Raw genomic sequence first — 20,225 nt, forward strand, 5'->3', positions numbered from 1 at the left:
AAAAAATGCCACGGGCTGCTGATTTTGCAAAAGTACCGCTCCTACCGCATAATCCGAAGCATCCGCTGAAATTTCTAAATTCTCATCCTTTTCAGGTAATTTCAACACAGGGGCTTGCGTTAATGCTTGCTTTAATTTTTCGAAAGCACTATTGGCTTCGGCCGTCCACGAGAATCTTGCCTTTTTCCTTTTTAATTTTAACAATGGTTCAGCAATAGCTGCAAAATCTTTTATAAAGGACCTATAATATGAACAAAGTCCTAGAAAAGAAGAGAGCTTCTTCGCCGTATTTGGCGGCGGATACTTTTGCACAGCGATTATTTTTGATTCGTCTGTCTCGATTCCTTTCTGAGATATTTTATAACCTAAATATTTTAATTCAGGGGCTGCAAATTTGCACTTTCCGACATTAACTTTTAGACCGGCCTCATTTAATAATGAAAACACCTGTCTTAAATCCTGTACATGTTGGTCCAGATTATCACTAGTAATAATGATATCGTCTAAGTAGATAAATGTGAACTTTCCAAGAACAGGCCTTAGCACAATGTCCATACATCGCTGAAATGTTGCCGGTGCCCCTGAAAGGCCAAACCGCATACGCAGGAATGCATAAGTGCCAGACTTGGTTATAAAAGCAGTCTTAGGCACGTCCTCCGGTCTAACCCCTATTTGAAAATAACCAGTCGTTAAGTCTAAAGTCGTCATGTATTTGGTAGACGTTATGTTCCTTAGAATTTCTTCAATAATAGGTAACGGATATACCGGATATTTAGTTATGGAGTTTAATTTACGATATTCAATCGCGAAACGCCACCTTTTTGGATGTGTTAATGGATAGTCATTGTTTTCCTTACATAAAACCACCGGGCTAGCATAACTACTTGAGATGGGCGTTATGATTTTTTTACGTAACATATCGCTAATGTGCCATTCTATAATTTTTTCTTTATTCTTATCATACCGGTATGGTTTGTGGCGAACTGGCATTGACTCTCCGGTGTCGATACTATGGTTAGTAACTTGAGTGAATCCTGGAATATCACTAAATAACGAAGCAAATTCACTTACCACTTGTCGGATTCTCTGTTGCTCTTCCTTAGGCAGGTGGTTAAGGATTAACATTGGCGATTTCGTTTTTTCTTCTCGAACTGGTTTCATCGTCAGCTTAAGCGACGCTTCATTAAAATCCAGCGTTGCTTCTGCCTCTGAAAGAAAATCTATTCCTAAGATAATATGTGCTTGCAGATTCTTTACTATAAAATACATAATTTTTACTTGTTCGTCCTTGATACGAACGTATAGCGGTAATTTACCTATGCACTTACATCTTTCTCCCTGCGCAGCTAACACTGTCGTATTATCCGAATTATATATGCGGTATTTCCGAAAATACTTCCTATAAAAATCTTCTGCCACACAGGAACACTGTGCGCCTGTATCCAGGAGTGCGGTGGCTGGGATGTTATTCACCAACACTTCAATCTTCGGAAGAGTCAAATTTTTCACCATTACTGTATTTAACTTGAAGGAAGAGGGGTTATCTTGGCCTTCGGATTTCCGCACCCTCCCGTCAGCAGAAATCCGTTTTAGTTTAAATCTTTTTTCTTTCCATGCTTTCCTTCTTTTTCCACTGGCCTTGAGACTTTTTTCCTGGATTGCTATTGAACTATCGACGTTCGCCGGCTGTTTTTGAATGCTCGGGTTTCGTTGCCCACTGATTCGCTTTGCTTCCGTAGCCGTGTGCTTGAGTTTGCTGTAGTCTTGGCGCACCAAATTGGTTTCGCTCTTGATATTGGCGTCTTCTTTCAATGTCCGCCGTTCTTCTACTTTCAAACTGGATTGCTAGCTCAAATAACTTTTCCAGTGTAGTCGGATTTCTTAATTCAATAAAGTCTTGCACTTGGGGCAGTAACCTCGGCAAAATCACTTGAATTATCTCAGGATCCGGACGGTTTCCATACAAGAGTTTGAAGACGTGAATTTTTCTTAAAATAAAGCTTGAGAGATTTTCGATTCTTTGTTGATATATGCTGAAAAGTTCCGTTTCTAATTTCGCACGATCCCTTACGACAGGGAAGGCTTTTAGTAGGGCAGTCTTGAAATTTTCGTAAGTATATGTGGGACTTCCCGCTTGACCCAAGAGACTTCTGCCTATACATTTGAACCAATTAAGCGCTTGGCCCCTCAAAGCGCTGATAGCTAAGGTAACTTTTTGAAACTCGTGCACGGGGTAGAGCATGAAGTGGTTATCCAATTTTTCCAAAAAACTGGTTACCGGTGAGTTTCCATTAAATGTTGCTTCTGGTTTCATCGAAGCGCGCATGGTCTGGACGATGTAACCAAATCCTTCCAGGGCGGCAGCTGGTATTTCTGGATTCTGAGCCGCTTCTGCAGGCAGCACAGGTTCTTCTTGAAACTCGGCCATGGTTATTCTTCTTCGTCGGGCGCCACTATCAGGTTCTGTGTTTCTCCTTACTTGCTTGAGGAACATTCAAGAACCTGACTCGGAACAGGGAGCTTACTAAAGCTATGTTCAATAAATGTGGGAAATAGACAAGATACACAGGAAGGGTATACGAAACCCTTTATTTTTCACTCTTTACAATAATTTCCGGACTTCGGAATACAGAGACCAACCACTTGTGGTCTGAACGTATGAATATAAAAATATTAACTAAACTCTAACTTAACTTTGGAATAACAAACAAGGGCCTACGTGGAAGACTGGCCGTATATTAACAGGAAGCCGTATGTAGTACAGAGAACTGTTAACACTACAATACGTTTAAAATTATTAAGAGGATTAAACCTCTGGCCTGGAAGGCAACCAGCAACCGAGTAAAACTGCTAAGGCAAGCGTCCTGCTTCTACTAACTCCTTCCTCTCTCTCGCTTGGCAAAAAGCCTCAACTTAAGTACTTGGGGTTCGCCAGACAACTTTGCATAAATAAGTTAAAGCTTTTAATTCTGGCCGGAAGTAGAAAATAAGAAATGATAGTAAAGATTTAAAATAAAATAAACGTTAGTAAAACTTAAGATCCTTACAACTTGTTAGTAATTTTTTTAGTCACACGTAACGAGTGTACCTGAGACACGAAATGCATTCGTGTGCGAAAAATAACAAACATTTTACTATTTGGCAATGAATCAAATTTCATTGGAAATGTAATGATATGAAAAGTAGAAAAATACACCTATTACAGAATATCTTGACGATAATTTCTGAGTGTACTTGTTTCGAACAGAAATAAATAAAAACTCCTTGGTTAGTAATGAACCATTAAATTCGGTCAATTTTCATTGGAAATGCAATAAAAAGTTCTGGGTACTGATAAAATATAACTTAAGGGGGCTCATACACCTTAAACCCCTTGACATCCTTCGAATATGTGACTGTTGCAAGAACTGAGATATTTTATTTATTTTAAAATCAATTACTTCCAACGTTTTACAGCTGACTACATAAAATAGCTGCTTTGGAAACTAGTAACCAGAAAGTTTGTGTTGCCACAGATATTGTTGTAATTTAATCCACTTTGTGACAAAAGTTTTCGTCACGTTTCCACCTTGCGCGCACGATATTTTAAAAATGGCTAATGGTACATACTAGAAATTGGATGGAATTCTTTATATGAGCCCTATTTTTAAACTGAATCTAAAATCTGATGAATATTTTAATATTAAAAAATTTTATGGACGAAAACATTACAGATTTTTTTTAATAAAATACATTTTATAAACTCGACTCCAAATAAAATAAAAATTTAACATGAAATTCTTAGAACTTTTCGTTGACAGTAGTTTCCAAATGTTATAAAAGCTATATATTAAATATGGAATTAAATTATGCAACAGAATGTTTTAAACTGTGCGCGCAAGTTGGAAACATGACGAAAATATTTGTCAAAAAGCGGATTAAATTATAAAAATATTTGTGGCAACGCAAACTTTCTGATCACTATTTCAGAAAGCAACTATATTATGTAGTCTGCTGTAAAACGTTGGAAGTAATTGCTTTTAGAATAAATAAGTTATCCCAATTCTTACAATAGTCACATATTTAAAGATCTTATGGGTTTTAAGGTGTACGAGTCCCCTTAAATTCTCCAGCACTAGGGAAATATAACTTATCTCAAACATTAGTAAAACCAGTGGCTGTCTGAGTAAAACAAGATAATTCTACGCATAATTGGTTAATTTAAGATATTAAAGAAATAACATTTCCGAATGTTGTTTCATTTATTTCATAATTGAAATAATTTTTTTCATAATTGAAAAAAAAAATGCAAAAACTAAGTTAATCCATGGATAAAATTCTTGAAAAATAGTAAATTAACACGAAATAATTTTTTAAATTCTATGTAAGTGGAAAACAGTGATTGTAATAAATAAAAAAAGATCATAGTTCATATAAAGTGCATTACAGTTTTGCTCCCGATTTGTGAATTCATAAAAATCAGCCCCCCCCAAAAAATTAAATTTATCACGTTCGCTTGCTGACGGTATACTCCCTTGTCGTTCTAATCTTTTTGCATTTGAGCTGTATTATTTATGAAATTGTAATATTTCTGAATCTGATGCTTCAGATTCAGAAATATTACAACAAACACAAAATCACTCTGATTTATCAACTTGTGCCTAAATGTAGAATACAGCTTTCCAAATGGAAAATTTTAGTAGAAGTAACCGTAATACAGACTAAAAATACTTCATTATTATTCATGTTCTGTTCATGAAACTGGCTATCCCTGACTTATCGCATCCGGAACATTTAAAAAAAAAAATAAGTATTCTTATAGATATTTTGCATACCCAGATAGTAATTTAATGGAAATCTGATATTTTCTTGTTCCATTGTATATTTCACTATTACTCTTTGGCTTGGGAAGAAATTTTTCCATTGATATTACATACCTCTCCAGCGACTATTCTAATAAATTATTAACTACAACTGTTAAAATTCTAATAAATTATTAAGTACTAATTAAAACAATACCAACTAGAGTGAATAAAATCCCTAGTTATACAAGAATTATCTTAAAAGTTGCTTAATCTGAAACGAAAAATGCAGCCCATGTGCAAAATAAAGCAAGTTTACTTTAGAATGTTATCGACGAATGAATTTTTCCCATGGTAATGTGCATGCTTTTCCGTAAATGCATTGTGTTTTTATATTTTCTGTTATCTGTGAAGTATTTCTAGTTGAATATTTGCATTTGAAATTTTTAAACTGATTTTAAAGGACATGTGTATTTTGAATAATGTGTGGCGAAATGAGGAACAGTGGCATGAGTGGTTCTATACATTCATATTGCATCTCTTCTTCTTAACAGTACAGCCAGTTGAAAGAGAAGTGTGCTTAAATAGTGCTTTATGAGATGTAATCTATTTACTTCTTATATATGATATTCATGATATATAAAATGTTATATATGTGCGAAGAAATGTATGGCTTCCGCGTTTAATTAAAAGAATGCTTTTTTGAAAATGTGGTCTTTCTTCACTTGTTGACTATGTTTAGATCATTATATGGAGCTTCTCTCAATTCCACAATGTTACCTGTGGGATATTTATGCATAATTTTATTTGCTATCTATCAGAAATTAAATGTTAAAAAAGTTGTAAGTATTCGTTGTTAAATAATATTAGTTTGACTTGCGTATTGTGCTAACACTGGATCATTATTTGGAATTATGTCAATATTTCTTGTTAGCAGAATTTTATTCGCAGAATTTTATTTTGAAAAACTTCTTCCGAGTTGGAAGAAAGGGAACAAGCATTCCAGTCCTAGCTGAACATTAATTCCATGTATATTAAAGACTTCTTTTTTTGAGGTATCCTTCACAAATATTACTATAATCCGAATTAAAAATAATACATTACAGTGTGATATTCTTCTCAGAAGTTAAAAATAATTAGATCTTCTGTACCTTGTTAGGAAAGTGAAGACTGTGTTTATGAGGTTATGTAGTAAATGCATGGCATCATGTTAAGAATCCGAATGATGCTATGAGGATTTATCTATTTATTTTGAGTTAAGTATTTTTTCTGCCGCTTTTCGTTTTCACCCACGCTTTTCATGCCAGAATGTAAATGAGATAGCAAGCGTTTATTCAGATTGAGAAAGAAAGAAGTGCTATTTAAGCGAAGGTTTCGCAAATTGATTTTAAGAGTATGTTCTGTCTATTTGAGGCCACTTTGATACCGTGACTAAATAGCGATTTTATTCTGTGGGATTGAATGCTTCTAGCCATTAACCTTGTCTCGCCGGTTTTCTACAAACCACAGCCTTCCTGCGCGTTACTTTATCCTGTGAGACGTTAGGCTAATCTAACTACATTTAATTTTAGTTCAAGATTACTTATTTAAGTTTAGCCAGAAGTGTTGGCTTATGTAAGCCTAAGTGGGGCAGTCTGTGAAGATATTGGTGTTTGAATAAAAGGATTTTATACACCCTTCTTCAGACTTCTGTTTGTATCATAAGACTTGAAGATAATTTTTCTACAGTCTTTTTGGAGCTCGTTAGTGTATACTTTATAAGCACACCAGACGCTATAATATTGTGATATGAAGAAAATCAAGTTTTTAGAGTATATTTAGATGTTTAACGTAGGATGTGCACAAGAAAATCCAAGATATTTTTTAAAGTGTTTTAAAGAGTTAAGAGAATCGCTATTAGTAATATAAATGAGTCCTTCTACTGAATAAAATGGATTGTTCTTAATATATTCGTGAAAATGTCTATAGAATAAAATAAAAAAAAAAATTAATTATATATTTGAACTAAACTGGGTAGAAAACGCCCATGTATTGGCTTAAGTGACTTTATGCCTTAAAATTTTATTACGCCTTATGAGATTTGATTCAAAGCCAGTAGATCTTACAATAAAGAAACTTGTGTAAGTCTGTATTTATTTTTGAGGAAAAGGAAACAGAAATGTGTCATAAATATATTCTAAAAGCAGGATAAAAGGTTAATATAAGGTAAAATGTGTAAATAAAAAGTGTAAAATATGCATGTGTTAAACATGATTTGGTGAATCCTTTGAATAAAAAAGTAAGAAGTGTAAAAGATAACCAGTAATTATACAATCACAAAGTGGGGAACACACCACGTAGGAAAAAAGGAAGCAAAAAATAACTCTTATTGGGCTCCCGTAATTTAAGTTAAAATTCCACGTAGATCAAATATTAATTTAGAAGTCGAACAACAAAAATCAGCGTTATATTTGCAAATATTGCAAATATAACGCTGATTTTTGCTGGTTGATTGCTAAATTAATAACTCGTGATGTTTTGTATAGTGTTTCAAAAAGTTAGTACAGTCATAAGTAGTTAGTGTGATACATTAGAAGAGAAAATTCTCAATCCTAAGTAGTATCGTAAAATGTAAGACATTTAGTATTTCAATTAAACTATATAAAATGAACATTGTATATATTGGTTTTTCAGTCGCTTTTAAGGTACAGAAAATATTATGCCGTGTTATGTGAACCAAATAAAATACTGTATTATGTGAATCAAAGAACTGATACAAAAAGGCAGGGTTTGATTCCAGAAGTTAAGAATAAAACTTTATCAATTTCATTTTAGAGCCAAAAGAAATATTGTTACGTTATTTTCTGACACCAGTTATTACGTAACTTTCTTCGTTCACGTTCGTAAGGGGTTCGTTTGAATATGGAGTAAACAACGACGACAGCACTTCATGAAGTATCGAAACACACTTTATTTACCAATATCAATCAGGACAGCTCCAAAACACTTTAACAGTCGTCGAAGATCTACTATAAATACGCTGGAACAATCAACGACACAGCCTTCACACTGTCAGGCAATAACGGTGGAGACAGCTTCACGGCAAAGCACCAGAGTACAGCTCCCGACTCTGCTCGGTCATTCTCGGAACTCCCCATACTCTCAAGACTCTCCACGCTACAACTCGCGATGCACTGGACGACACACAGAGCACAGATCCCGACTCTTCGGTTCAGTCGTTCCCGGAGCTTAACACACTCTCTCGAAGATGCACTAGCCGCGATACACTAAAAGACACTTCGATGCACTCGACGACCCACTCGGCACTCGCTGCCCGGCTGTCAACTAGATCGACTCCACACGGACTGACTAACTCGAGATTATCTTGACCTCTGACTCTCAGCGTACCAACAGGGTTTATATAGTTTTGGGCTTGTGTTCGAGAAAGTTCTGGGCTAAACGGGTAAGAATTCGTTCCAGAAGGTTCTTCATCCGTCAATGGCATATCGCCAGTTTTGTCGCCAAATATCGCAAAACGAGCGAATTATCGCCAAATGTGGCAACCCTGACTTCCCTTGCCATTTTATGGCAACCCTAAAACTGCTTTGCGGAGAAGCTGTCTTACCGCGTCTGGACATTTCGTAACAATATATTTACTAAAAGCTACTAAATCTCACAGCTGATTCAGAATTGACTTTCCTGGTTCTGAAATCTGTATTTATATACGAAGCATGTGCTCAAAGCTTCTGGAAAAGTAGGTCGTAGGACTTCAAAAATTTGTTTTTCCAAATCTTCCAAAGCGTTGCTAAATCGGGAAAAAGTCGCCAAATTTCACCAACAATGTGCTCTCACATTCTAAGTTCCCTACGCAATTCAAAAGTTTCTGTTGTTTGTTTTCGAAAACAATTCGTTGTTTTCTGTTGTTTGTTTTTAACTGAGATCTTTTAAATTTTGTTACATGTATGTAAATATCTGCGAAACATTTGTGGTTCTTTCAAGTAAAAGATCTTCATTTAAAAAATATAATTCAAATTTTTCGTCGAAGAGGGAGAAAATAACTATCTCTTCTTTTTTCTCTTATCTTCCCTTACGTTATATTTCGACATGTTACGATGTCAGTAGGCGGGCAGTACTACCTTAGGTACTCGGCAATTTCAGTTTGATGGCCCTTGGTTGAACCATGTTAGAGAGTAAGAATGTTGTAAGAATGCAGTGTTATAGGTTTCTTTTTTTCCCTAAGTCTCGAGCCATGTGTGAGAGAAACTGTGCTGTAGGTATGCTGTGCAACATGGATGCAGAAGCATGGTTTTCTTTATATATATATATATATAAAATTACCGTTATCCTATTGTGTATTCATTCTGTTTTTGATCTTTTCCAGGCATGATTTTTATGCGCTACCAGCACCGAAGGCAAGAGGCAGAAGATGGAGGAGGACCTAGAGAAAACTCAGGCCACGAAATGAAGCGCAAAATGAACGTCATAAACCTCACAGGAGAAAGTCTTCGAGCAGTAGCCAGAGAGACACTCATTTCTACATTCGTCTGTGGAACTCTTCTTTTATTTCTGGGAATTTCTATTCTCTGTGTTGGACTTTTTGTTCCAAGTTTCAAAAGAGACCCAACGTCTTGCTTTGTTGTAGGTCCAACTTTCATAGTTCTTGGCACTTTAGTTCTACTTTTATCGTTAGGTATAATCCTAAAATTAAGAAAGATATCTTCATCAATTAGATCATCCGCCGAGCTGGAAAGTCTTGCAAAGAAAGGCAAGGAAAATCAAAAGAATATTTCGGAAAAGGATAATAATGACGAAGAAATTGCTGCTAAGGATTCTACGGCAAAGGCTATTCCCGTCGTTATCCATCCTGCCACGCCACTTCAACAGCTCGATACAAAACCATTGGCAGTGGACGTTGTAGAACACAGGTGAAATTGCTGGATATCTATTTAGATAAAATTGCTGGAAATGTTTATCAAGATTTGACATTCCTTTTCTTTCTAAAAGCATACTGAAAGTGCTTGAGATTGAATAATTCTAATAATTTTGAAAAATAATTCGTAGAAAGAAACTTTGAAATTTCATTTAATCACACTTTTCCCATTTGGGAAAAATTTTCCGATGCTTCTTCCAGGAACTGGAAGTATGAAGGAAGCTAATAATAGCAGTACAGTGCGCTTAAATGCAACAATTAAAATTATCTAATGTGGACATCACTTGACTTTTTTTTATAGAATATTAAATTGTTCACATTTTTTTGATGACTTCATTTAAATTTATTTCTTCGAATTTCATCAGAAAAAAAGTTTTTTATCCAATTATTTTAGTTCTCACTTCTTAGCAAGACAAAAATACATAAAAACTCATAATATCTTCATTAAATATTGTATAATATGGAAAAACCTAAGACACGAAATGTATTTAAAAGCAGTTAAAAATCAATTCTTACAATTAAAATTAGAATTTTTACGAGAAAACAACCAATTCAGCCAGCGGTCAAGAAAGCAAAATTTTTGGTGCGCAGAATTGAAAGTTACCTTTTGGGGCTAATGGGCAAAAAGGCACCGAAGTTGGTCCGCCAGCAGATTTAATTCACTGTTCTACTAACTGTTTCAAATGTAAACAAATGGCGGTTTCATCAGGCCTAATGTGACTTAAACTTTTAAACTCGTGATAATTCTACGACTATTGCATGCTGATTAACTAAAGGCATAAAAACCTTAACCAGAGCATTAGAACTACAAAATTCAGTCGCCTTTAAAGCAAATAATGCATAATTTCAAAACTAATAGAATTAAAGAGAGAATTTATAGCAGAACAATCTCGAAAAATAAAACTGCAAAAGGGAAAATATACAAAATTATACAAATAAAAATTGTACAAATCAAAAATTAATCTCCTTTTATTGAAACTCCAATTCAGAACTCATGGGGGGAAATTAATTAACGCTTCATAAAAGTCGATTAATATGTTTCGTTCTCCTGGTCCATTTGAGATCAAAAACCGTAAAAAGATTTTATCAAATTTTTATTGATTGTTTTACTATGAATTCTCTCTTTAATTCTATTAGTTTTGATATTATGTTACAACTCTTATACATGGTTGCAGTTATTATATTATAGACAAATTGCCTTGCTTTTATTCCAATTTACTAATTAATTTAGATGCTTATTTATTTTATTATTGGATTGATTCTACTTCAGTCCTGCAGCTATAGCGCAGGACAGGTTTTAAAAAAAATTATTCGAATTTTTAACCTATTTATATATTCCTTGATATATAAGGTGAAAAGAAAATTCTTCGTGTTTTAGGTTAAAAGTCGTTGTGATACTGTGGTTCCGGTCAATAATTTTAACACAAGTTAAAATAAAGTGCACTGAATGGTGTAAATACAAGATAAATGAAATTATCACTAGAATACTTACAAATAATACGCGAATTTAAAATTCAAGTCAAAATGGAAGTAAAATGTTGATTAAAGTAAAGATATATAAGACCTAAGCAAAAATACAAAAAAGCGGTAAATGGTAAATTAGCCTAATTCGAATCTCATTATTGACTTTTCAGGGAAAATACAAAATGGTTTCGAATCCAGCTAATTCCATATCGCTTTTCGTCAAAACAGAAAATCGAAACTGTACACGAAACTTTTTGATTATTTAATTGATAAAATAACCTAGATTAAAAACTCTGTTTCTCAATTTCTCTGTTTCATTTCCCGACGCGTCCATTTGTAAAAGTAAATGAAAAACACATTAATGGTGTAAGAAAAAACTATACAAACTGGCCTGATATATGTATATACACTAATGGATTATTGAGTATATTATCTTCTTTGAGAAATTTAGTAGAATTGTAGTTGAATGAAGTAACTTAGAAGCATTTAAAAATGAATCTTGAAAAAAAAAAAAAAAAAAAAAAATTGCTTTAAAGAAACATCAAATATAAATCATGAAAAAAATTTAAATTGGAAATTTTTTAAAATGAAATATTAATCAACAAACCAAGTTATTATCGTCATTGATCGGAATAGGGTTGACTTTTCAAGGGGAAGAAACCAACCCCCCATGAATTAAGAATAATTAATAAATGAAGGTGTTTCGTCTTTTACTCAAGTAAGAATTATGACGTCGAACTGGGAAGCTGAACCAATGAGTTAGATTTTAAGTGAGATGAATTAGAGTGAAGGTACTATATAGAATTCATTATGAATGTGGCAGTTCCGTTTAGCTTATAATTTTTTTTATATCATGAGATATTACTGCTAGGTTGAGTAGTAATAAAATTTTCTCACTTGAGTAAAGTGTCCCCCGACACCCTCGGTTTCGTGCATGTTAATTCAAAGTTTTCTAAAAAGAAACATCAAATACGAATCAGGAAAATTTGAAATTGGAAATTTATTTAAAATGAAATATATATACACACAGACGTTCGGTGCGACCGATTGTAGCAAGAAAGGGAGTTGCACAACTGGATGTTATAGCAGTCTAATATACAGAATTTCAACGTCGACGGGTATTCTTTTTGAGTTATAGCAGATACAAACATACGTACATACGTACAGACGTCACGCAGAAAAGTCTCGTCAGAATCTATTTTAAATCCATTTTACAATCCTTTAGGTTAAAAGCGTCTTTATTCTGTCCGTACTTACAGATATCAGGCAAAGATAGGTTTATTTTAAATGGATTCGAAAGCATTCAAAATGGATATTTTATTTTAAATATGATACGTGAAATTTTTCGCGATTGCAATACTTCTTTACTTTGCACAAGGAAGTAATAATAATCTCATATATGCTGCTACATGTCTGAATGTATTGTGAAATCGGTGAAAATAATAAAACATGTAACCAAAAGCTATTTATATATGTGTCATCAGGAAATGGAGCAGAGAACTTATGCTGTTCAACTCTAACATTTTTCCAGAAACGTACCGTAAAAATGTAAAAGCAACTATCTGGTGAGATAAGGAATCCATTGACGGCTCAATATAAAAAACAACTACATACTTTAAAAAAAAAAAAAAAATCTGATGTCTACACCGCATTATGTCCTTGTATGATCTATTAAATTATATATATTTTTGCTGCAGTTCATTTAAATTTATTTCCTCGAATTTCAATTTTCGAGATATATTTCTCATTCAATCAACTTAGTTCTCAATTCGCGGCAAGGCAAAAGTACATAAAATCTTAAAATATTCTCACTAAACATTGTAAAATATAGAAAAACCTAAAACAGTTAAAAAAATTACAATTAAAATTAGAGATTCTACTCAAAAACAAGCAATTCAGCCAACGGGCAAGAACACAGATTTTTCTTTGCGCAAAATTCAAACTTTACTTTGGGTACCACTCGGCAGAAAGACACTGAAATTGCCTTAATTCACCATTCTACTAAGAGTTTCAAATGTAAACAAATGGAGGCTTTGTTAGGTTTAGTAGCATTTAAACAACTTTGAAATTGTTGATAATTCTACAACTATTGTATGCATATTAACTAAAGAAATAAAAACCTTAACCAGAACATAAGAACAAAATAATTACTTTTAAAGTAAAAAATGCACAATTTCCCAACATATAAGAATAAAAAACAGCTCACCAAACCGGGTAACAGAGTGTGTATTTATACATACTACACTCTTTTGCAAAAAACATCAAGCACCAAGAAGGACTTTTGCGATCGTGACAAAATTTGGTATGCAAAAACATTTTGATAGAACATGCAAATGATCAAAGTTTCAAGGCCGACGAATAAGAATTGCGATCATAGCGCTCATTTCTAGTGCGCGATTCGTAAAGTATAAAACCAGTAACAGAGGCGGAGAATGTATCTTTTTTTTTTTTTTTTTTTTTTTTTTTTTTTGCTGCTGCCGTTGTAATTCCGTAAAGAAGCAACTAAAAATGTCATTACGACGATATCGTAAACCTTGCAGACAACTAAACGACTTCGAACGTGGTCGCATCGTAAGGTTGCGTGAATGTGGGTGGTCATACCTAGCAATAGGCCGCCACCCGCAGCATCCAGACACTGCGGTGCAAAGATGTTGGCAGCAATGGTTGCTACAAGGAAATTGCCAACAAAATGAAGGCTCTGGAAGGCCAAGGAGCACAAATGTGAGGCAAGATAGGATGATTGTTCGCGAGGCCGAACCGCCCCAACTGTCTCATTGTCGACTTTTCAACGCACTACCAGCTACTTCTATACCTCCCTTGGTACCGCCCACCATCTCACGGCGCTTGTCTGAGGCATTTAAGACGTTTGCTTTTGATCCCACAACATCGGTGGTGTCGTCTGGAGTAGTGTCGCAGCCGATCATCATGGTTGCCATCAGACTGGCGTCGTATAGTGTTCAGCGATGAATCCCGCTTCACTCTTGAAGCAGATGACCAATGTGTTCGTGTCTGGAGAGGACGGGGTCAGCAGTCCCAATCAGCCTTTGTTTTACGAAGGCATACAGCCATAACCCCTAGTGTGTTGGTGTGGGGCGCTTTTTCTTATGACAGCAGGTCATCGATCCTCCGTACTACTTTCAGCTCAACGATATGTTGATACCATTCTGCGGCCGGTTGCATTACCCTTCATGGCACGTCATCCTGGGGACATTTTCCAACAGGACAATGCCAGGCCACATATCTTTGGCCTGTCTCCGTGCAGCTGATACTCTTCCTTGGCCAGCAAGGTCATCAGACCTTTCACCAATCGAGCATGTTTGGGACATGGTAGACCGCCAGATTCGGGCACCACAGAATATCGCAGATCTGGAGCGACAACTGGTAAATGTCTGGCAGAATGTGTTGCATAAGGACATTAGGAGCCTCTACCACTCCTTGCCTCGACGAATTCAAGAATGCATTGCTGCCAGGTGCGGTTCGACTAATTACTAATTTGAACACTCAATAGGTGATTGTGAGCCGTGAGCAGGTACTATGACCTTGATTTTTTAATCATTGTGTTATATATATATGAGCTATACACATATTCAATTTCATCAAAAATAACCACTTCTTTCATGGTGCTTCGATTTTTTTGCAAAAGAGTGTATATAGATATATATATGTATGTATACTTTTCTTGCGACCGATTAAAGCCAAAAAGAAAGATGCACAACTATATGTTATAGCACTTCCATATACAAAATTTCAATGTGCTGGGGTTATTTGTTTTTGAGTTATGCGAAATTACATGCATATGTACGCACGTACTTACAGACGTCACGGAAAAAAAATGTCTTCTTAAGCCACATTAAATCCATTTTACAATCCGTTTTGAGAAAAAGAGTCCTGTATTGCGTCCTTACGTACTAATGTCACGCAAGAATATCATTAAAATTGATTAAAGAGCGATCAAAATGAATAATTTTGTTGAAATATGACACCGGAAATTTTTCGCCATTACAATCATTTCTTTACTTCATAGAAGGAAGTAGTAAAAACAAAACCATTAAATTGTGAAAATTTATGTGTGGTTTCAGCATCGGTGTTATCCGTTAAGTAAAAAATCTGACGTGTACACCACATGGCTTCCTTGTACGGGAATATTAAATTATACACATTTTTTCTTGCATTTCATTTAAACTTATTAGATTGAATTAAACCTACTTCGCCGACAGCGCAAAAACCACAATAGAATAAATGCATTCTTTAAAATTCACTTTGTTTACCATAGCGACACTCTGGCGCTAGGTTTACTTAACAGTATTATATTTCGTTCATATTATAACTCAGAATGCACAAAATTTATATCATTTAAAGAATTATCTAATCGTTGCCACATTTTCTATTCAAATACTATAATAAAGCTAAAATGATGTATAAAAGAAATTAAGCAAACAAAACAAAAAGGAAACAGTTTTTCACAGACGATTGAGTATTTCTCATTTAATTAATTCAGTTCTAACTTCGCGAGAAGGCAAAAATACATAAAAACTCAAAATATCTATATTAAAAACTACGAAGTAAATCTTAAACACTTATTTCCTCGAAAAAATTCCAGAAAGGATTAAGCATGATTTAAATCGCAATAAGAAATGAATGCGTTTATCTTTGTTGTTGCGAAGCTAAGTTTCTCTAGATTGGCAACAAATCCACTAGTCTCCTGTTTCAAATGTAAACATCAATGGTCGCCATTAAAAAAAGGTTTAGCGGCACTTAGACAACTTTAAAATTGTTGATAATTCTAAAAATATTGCACACAGATTTACTAAAAGCATAAAAACCTTAACCGGAAGATAAAAACAACATAATACAATCATTTTTAAAGCACAAAATGTACAATTTACCAACATATAAGAGTAAAGGAACTGAGATCCTGAACCGGGTAACAGAGTGGATATATATATATAAATATATTTATATACGTTTGGTGCGGCCGATTGCAACCAAAATACGAGGTGCACATCTACATGTTATAACAGTCCTACATACAAAATTTCAACGTTCTGAGGCTACTCGTTTTTGAGTTATGCGAGATACGTACGTACGCACGTATGTACATACGTTCGTACAGACGCCACGAAAAATTCTCTTCAGAATTAAATTTAAAGCAGTTTTATTTTTTTTTTTTTTTTTTTTTGAAGGAAAAGAGTATTTTATTCTGTCCTTATGTACAGATATGACGCAAAAACATCGTTAAATTGCATTCGATAGCGGTCAAAATGGATATTTTCGTTGAAATATGCTGCCTGAAACTTTTCGCGATTACAATACTTCCTTTTTACTTCGTACAAAGAAGTAAAAAGGCATACATCCAAAACCTTTTTATGTCAAAAAGAAGCAACGAATTTCTCGTGAGAATATCCTATAAGGATAATTTATAGATTTATCTATACATATTCATAATGAATAGTAGATGTAAAAAATGATAATGAAATATAAAGCATGTTCTGTGTCTATTATCTTTTCCAGCCTTTTAACGGACAGTTTAAAGAGAATAAAGTAATTACTAATTTTAATATGCATTTTGTTTGTTCAGTTTTAGTTATTATGCCAGAAATAAAATGTTTTATCAGACCAGTGTAGAAGAAACACCAAACTCACCTGTAGAGTCTAAGATTTTCTACAAGCGAGTGTACGTAATATTTTTACCACAGATCAGGCTGCTCCTAGCGGGATGCAGCGCATAAAAGTGCATAGGGGGAAATCAGGGGCGGCCAGACTCTCGCGATACCAAGCCTAAATATTTTAAATTCAGTGTAAGTTCTTGTCATGTGTAAGTACTTTTTATGCAATTTGTCGTATGTAAGTAGATAGTCAGTATCAAATAACATTTTTTTTAATCATTAAGTATTTTTTTTTAACTTGTGGGGGAAGGGGAGGCAATCTTAGGAAAGTACGCGGGCAGCCAATGGCCTAGGAACCGCCCTGCCGCAGATATGAATTTGACTGCGGTTATCTATTAGATCACTAGTGCTACTGCTGTTTTAAAATTTTGTGATTTACTATTCATTTGATTATGTGTCTTTTCTATTATATCGAAGGAGGAGGTTCATAAAGCACACAAATACTCTAAAAAATTTAAATCTAAATTCCTGTCATCTATATACATTTTAGACTTTGTTTTAGAAAGAAGAGATCACTGTGAGGATTTGAAAAAAATATTTACTGTCCTCTAAACAAACTAAAAATAATTGAAGAAAATAATCTGATAGTAAACAAACAAAAAATTTTAATCTAATAATTATTAAAAATAAGCAAAACTTTATCGCTGATTGCAGTTTTGTTGAAGTTCAGGCTCCAATGAAACTGCATCCAGAGATAAATTCTTCTCCGTTGGGATAATTATTACTTTGAACTTCTTCCTCTGCTTATTAACAAACTAAAAACATTCTTTTCTGTATTTTAACTTACTTTTCCTATTCTTATTCATCAGTTTCAAACGATCAACTGATTAAATAATTTTGTAGGAGTTTTTCCGTATTTTTCAGGTTCTGTTTCATTTCTTTACGCTAGCAGAGCATTATTATTTCTGCTGCATAACAAGTGTCGCCGTTTCAAAAGGCATAGCATCTTTCATCTCTCACCCCCGCAAACTGCTAGTACTTAGAGGTGTTACTATTCGACATGACATAAAATTTTCAATTTATATTACAAACTAAAGCTACATATTGCTTAACAAAATGGAAGCAATATGAGTAGTCCTTTTCTTATTTTTTAATACATCATTAATTAATGTAATTTTAATACGTATAATTCATGTCATCTACAAATACCTAGCTGATAATTTTTAAAAACATTTGCATCATTATCACAAATATAGTACCAACTGCTTATTAAAATTCCTTCCTTTTCAAGCATATATGTGAATTTATTAAGCGGCTGAATTTAATAGACGACGATATATGTACTGCAGACTGTAGTATCAGTTTTAAACTTATTTGTAAGATAATAACTAACAAAATAATGAATACCTAAAGTATTCATTAAATATTAATGCTAAAATTAAACTATTTGCACACTTTTGAGTTTTTTTATAATTAGGTACTTGATTTCATTCTAAATTTGAGAAGCAATTGTTTTACCCATGTTAGTTTCATCAACAGGTTTTCAGTTGTATTCTTAAGTTCGTAAAAATAATGGTAGTTTCTCTGATCAGCACTTTTCAGTTCAAGAGTTTTTCTTGGAATTTGCAGACCTTTTCGAGGACAGCAGTGCTTAAATTGCGCTGGAGCCCACCGGAGCCCTAAATAAGATGAGCTCCGGTACTTCCTTTTATAAAACTGACCCACAATTTCAAGAAAAAAAAAATTAGAATTCCTAACGTTTTAGTTTAACAATAAGCAGACCTTGTAATACTCTATTTCCCTAAAAATACGAACTCATGAGAACATGAGACGTTCAAGTAAAGTCCCCTCACTCACATGCGGAAACCTTTCCCTTTAAGAAGGACAATAAATTTGGTGGAGTTTGTTCAGGAACGCGTACATTTCTCGCTATGCCATTGTATCTAGTGTATTGTTATCGATGCCCACAGTTAATTATCCTCGCAGGAAGGAAAATTTGTGTTTTTAAATGTGACAGCGAGCACAATAAGAGGGAAATACTGAGATAAACTGCTCAAGCACGTCCTATGCATCATCTTCCCACAGTATCCACTAATGGGGGTAAGCGTAACCAGCAACTTTTACTTTCATCCTTAGGAGTCAGATTCCGGACTCAGTTTACCGCTGACACACATCTGCTTGATGGCTATAATTATATCAGCAGAGAGCCGCGGTCAAAGAGAACGTTCTTTCTCATCTCATTTTTTTTTATTTCCACCCACTTATATCCTCATTCTGTTTCGCCCTGGAATTTTCATCAGTTATACTTCAAGTATATTTAATTTTTGTGATGATAAAAGAACTCCCCCCCCCCCTGCGATCAGAGCTTAAATTGGCCGGAGACCAAGGGTTCGGCTCCAGTGCTTCTTAGTTTTTGATATAAATCATAATTCTAGCCGGAACGCACAGGAGCCCTGAATAAGAAGGCTGCGCCACTTCTTTTATGTAATTGAATAATAATTTGAGTAGAAATTTTATTTTAACAATAAAATTATATTAAAAATTGGTTTTAAAATTTCCCTTTATCTCTTTACATTTAATTTAATTTTAATTATTTAATTACTCCATTCTTTAATTATTTCAATAAATAATAATTATCAATTAAATTATAATTAATTAATTATCTAATAATGGTCAATTAAATTACATAATAATTATCAATTAAATTATAATTAATTATATAATAATTGTCAATTAAATTACATAATAGTTATTGACTAAATAACAATTTATAAACATTAGTTAAAAAGCTATGAATTAATTTTATAATAATTAACTATTTAATTTTAAAATTATTAATTAATTTAATAGTCATTTTATTTATTTCTTTACTCTTGTTCCTCTTTGCTGACGGTCTTGCATAGGGCTCCGGCACTTCTAATCTTAGAAATTAAGCCCTGGAAGACAGGGAAAAAACTTAGCGAAAATACTTAGCATTCATAAATTTTTGTAAGTTCATAAGACTCTAGACCACAAAATTAGTATTAAACGAAAGGTACAAATTATGCCGCAAAAGAATTATGCAGATACTCAGAGTCGAAAATGTAAGCGTAAACTTCAGTGTCTACGAAGCTGTGATTGTCGAGGGGACGTAAAGCGCACGCAGGGATTTCTGTGATTTGTGCGCTCATATTCCTTCACAACATTAACCGTGCTTCTGGCAAAATTTCATCAAATTTTGTAAGGTGTCAGGTAAAATGAAGTAGCCACGAACGCATGGATGACGGAATGAGATGGAGAATTTAGAATTAAATCTTCTCAAATTTAGAATTAAATCAAGTACCTAATTATAAAAAAACTCAAAAGTGTCTACGATTAGAGGCAGGCAATTACAAACGCAGGTGGCTACTGAGCTCAGTGTAACGCTTAGTGTCGTCTACAATTAGTGGAGTTTCATGACCCTGGATCTATATCTTGAAGACCTGA

General features: G+C 34.0%; 1 protein-coding gene across 1 annotated transcript in view; it reads left to right on the top strand.

Annotated features, from left to right (window-relative positions):
- Window positions 1–10,021, top strand: part of LOC118205949 (uncharacterized) — a 31,600-nt gene extending 21,579 nt beyond the window's left edge. The window contains exon 3 of the mRNA XM_085819713.1: window positions 9,142–10,021. Coding sequence (XP_085675839.1) covers window positions 9,142–9,689 — 548 coding nt within the window. The 3' untranslated portion in view covers window positions 9,690–10,021. The remainder of the gene's footprint in view (window positions 1–9,141) is intronic.
- The last annotated feature ends 10,204 nt before the right edge of the window (window positions 10,022–20,225 follow it).

Source organism: Stegodyphus dumicola, chromosome 6 (genome assembly GCF_044657685.1).
Source record: "Stegodyphus dumicola isolate Sdum_Otavi_A_Nest chromosome 6, ASM4465768v1".
Lineage (NCBI taxonomy): Eukaryota > Metazoa > Arthropoda > Arachnida > Araneae > Eresidae > Stegodyphus > Stegodyphus dumicola.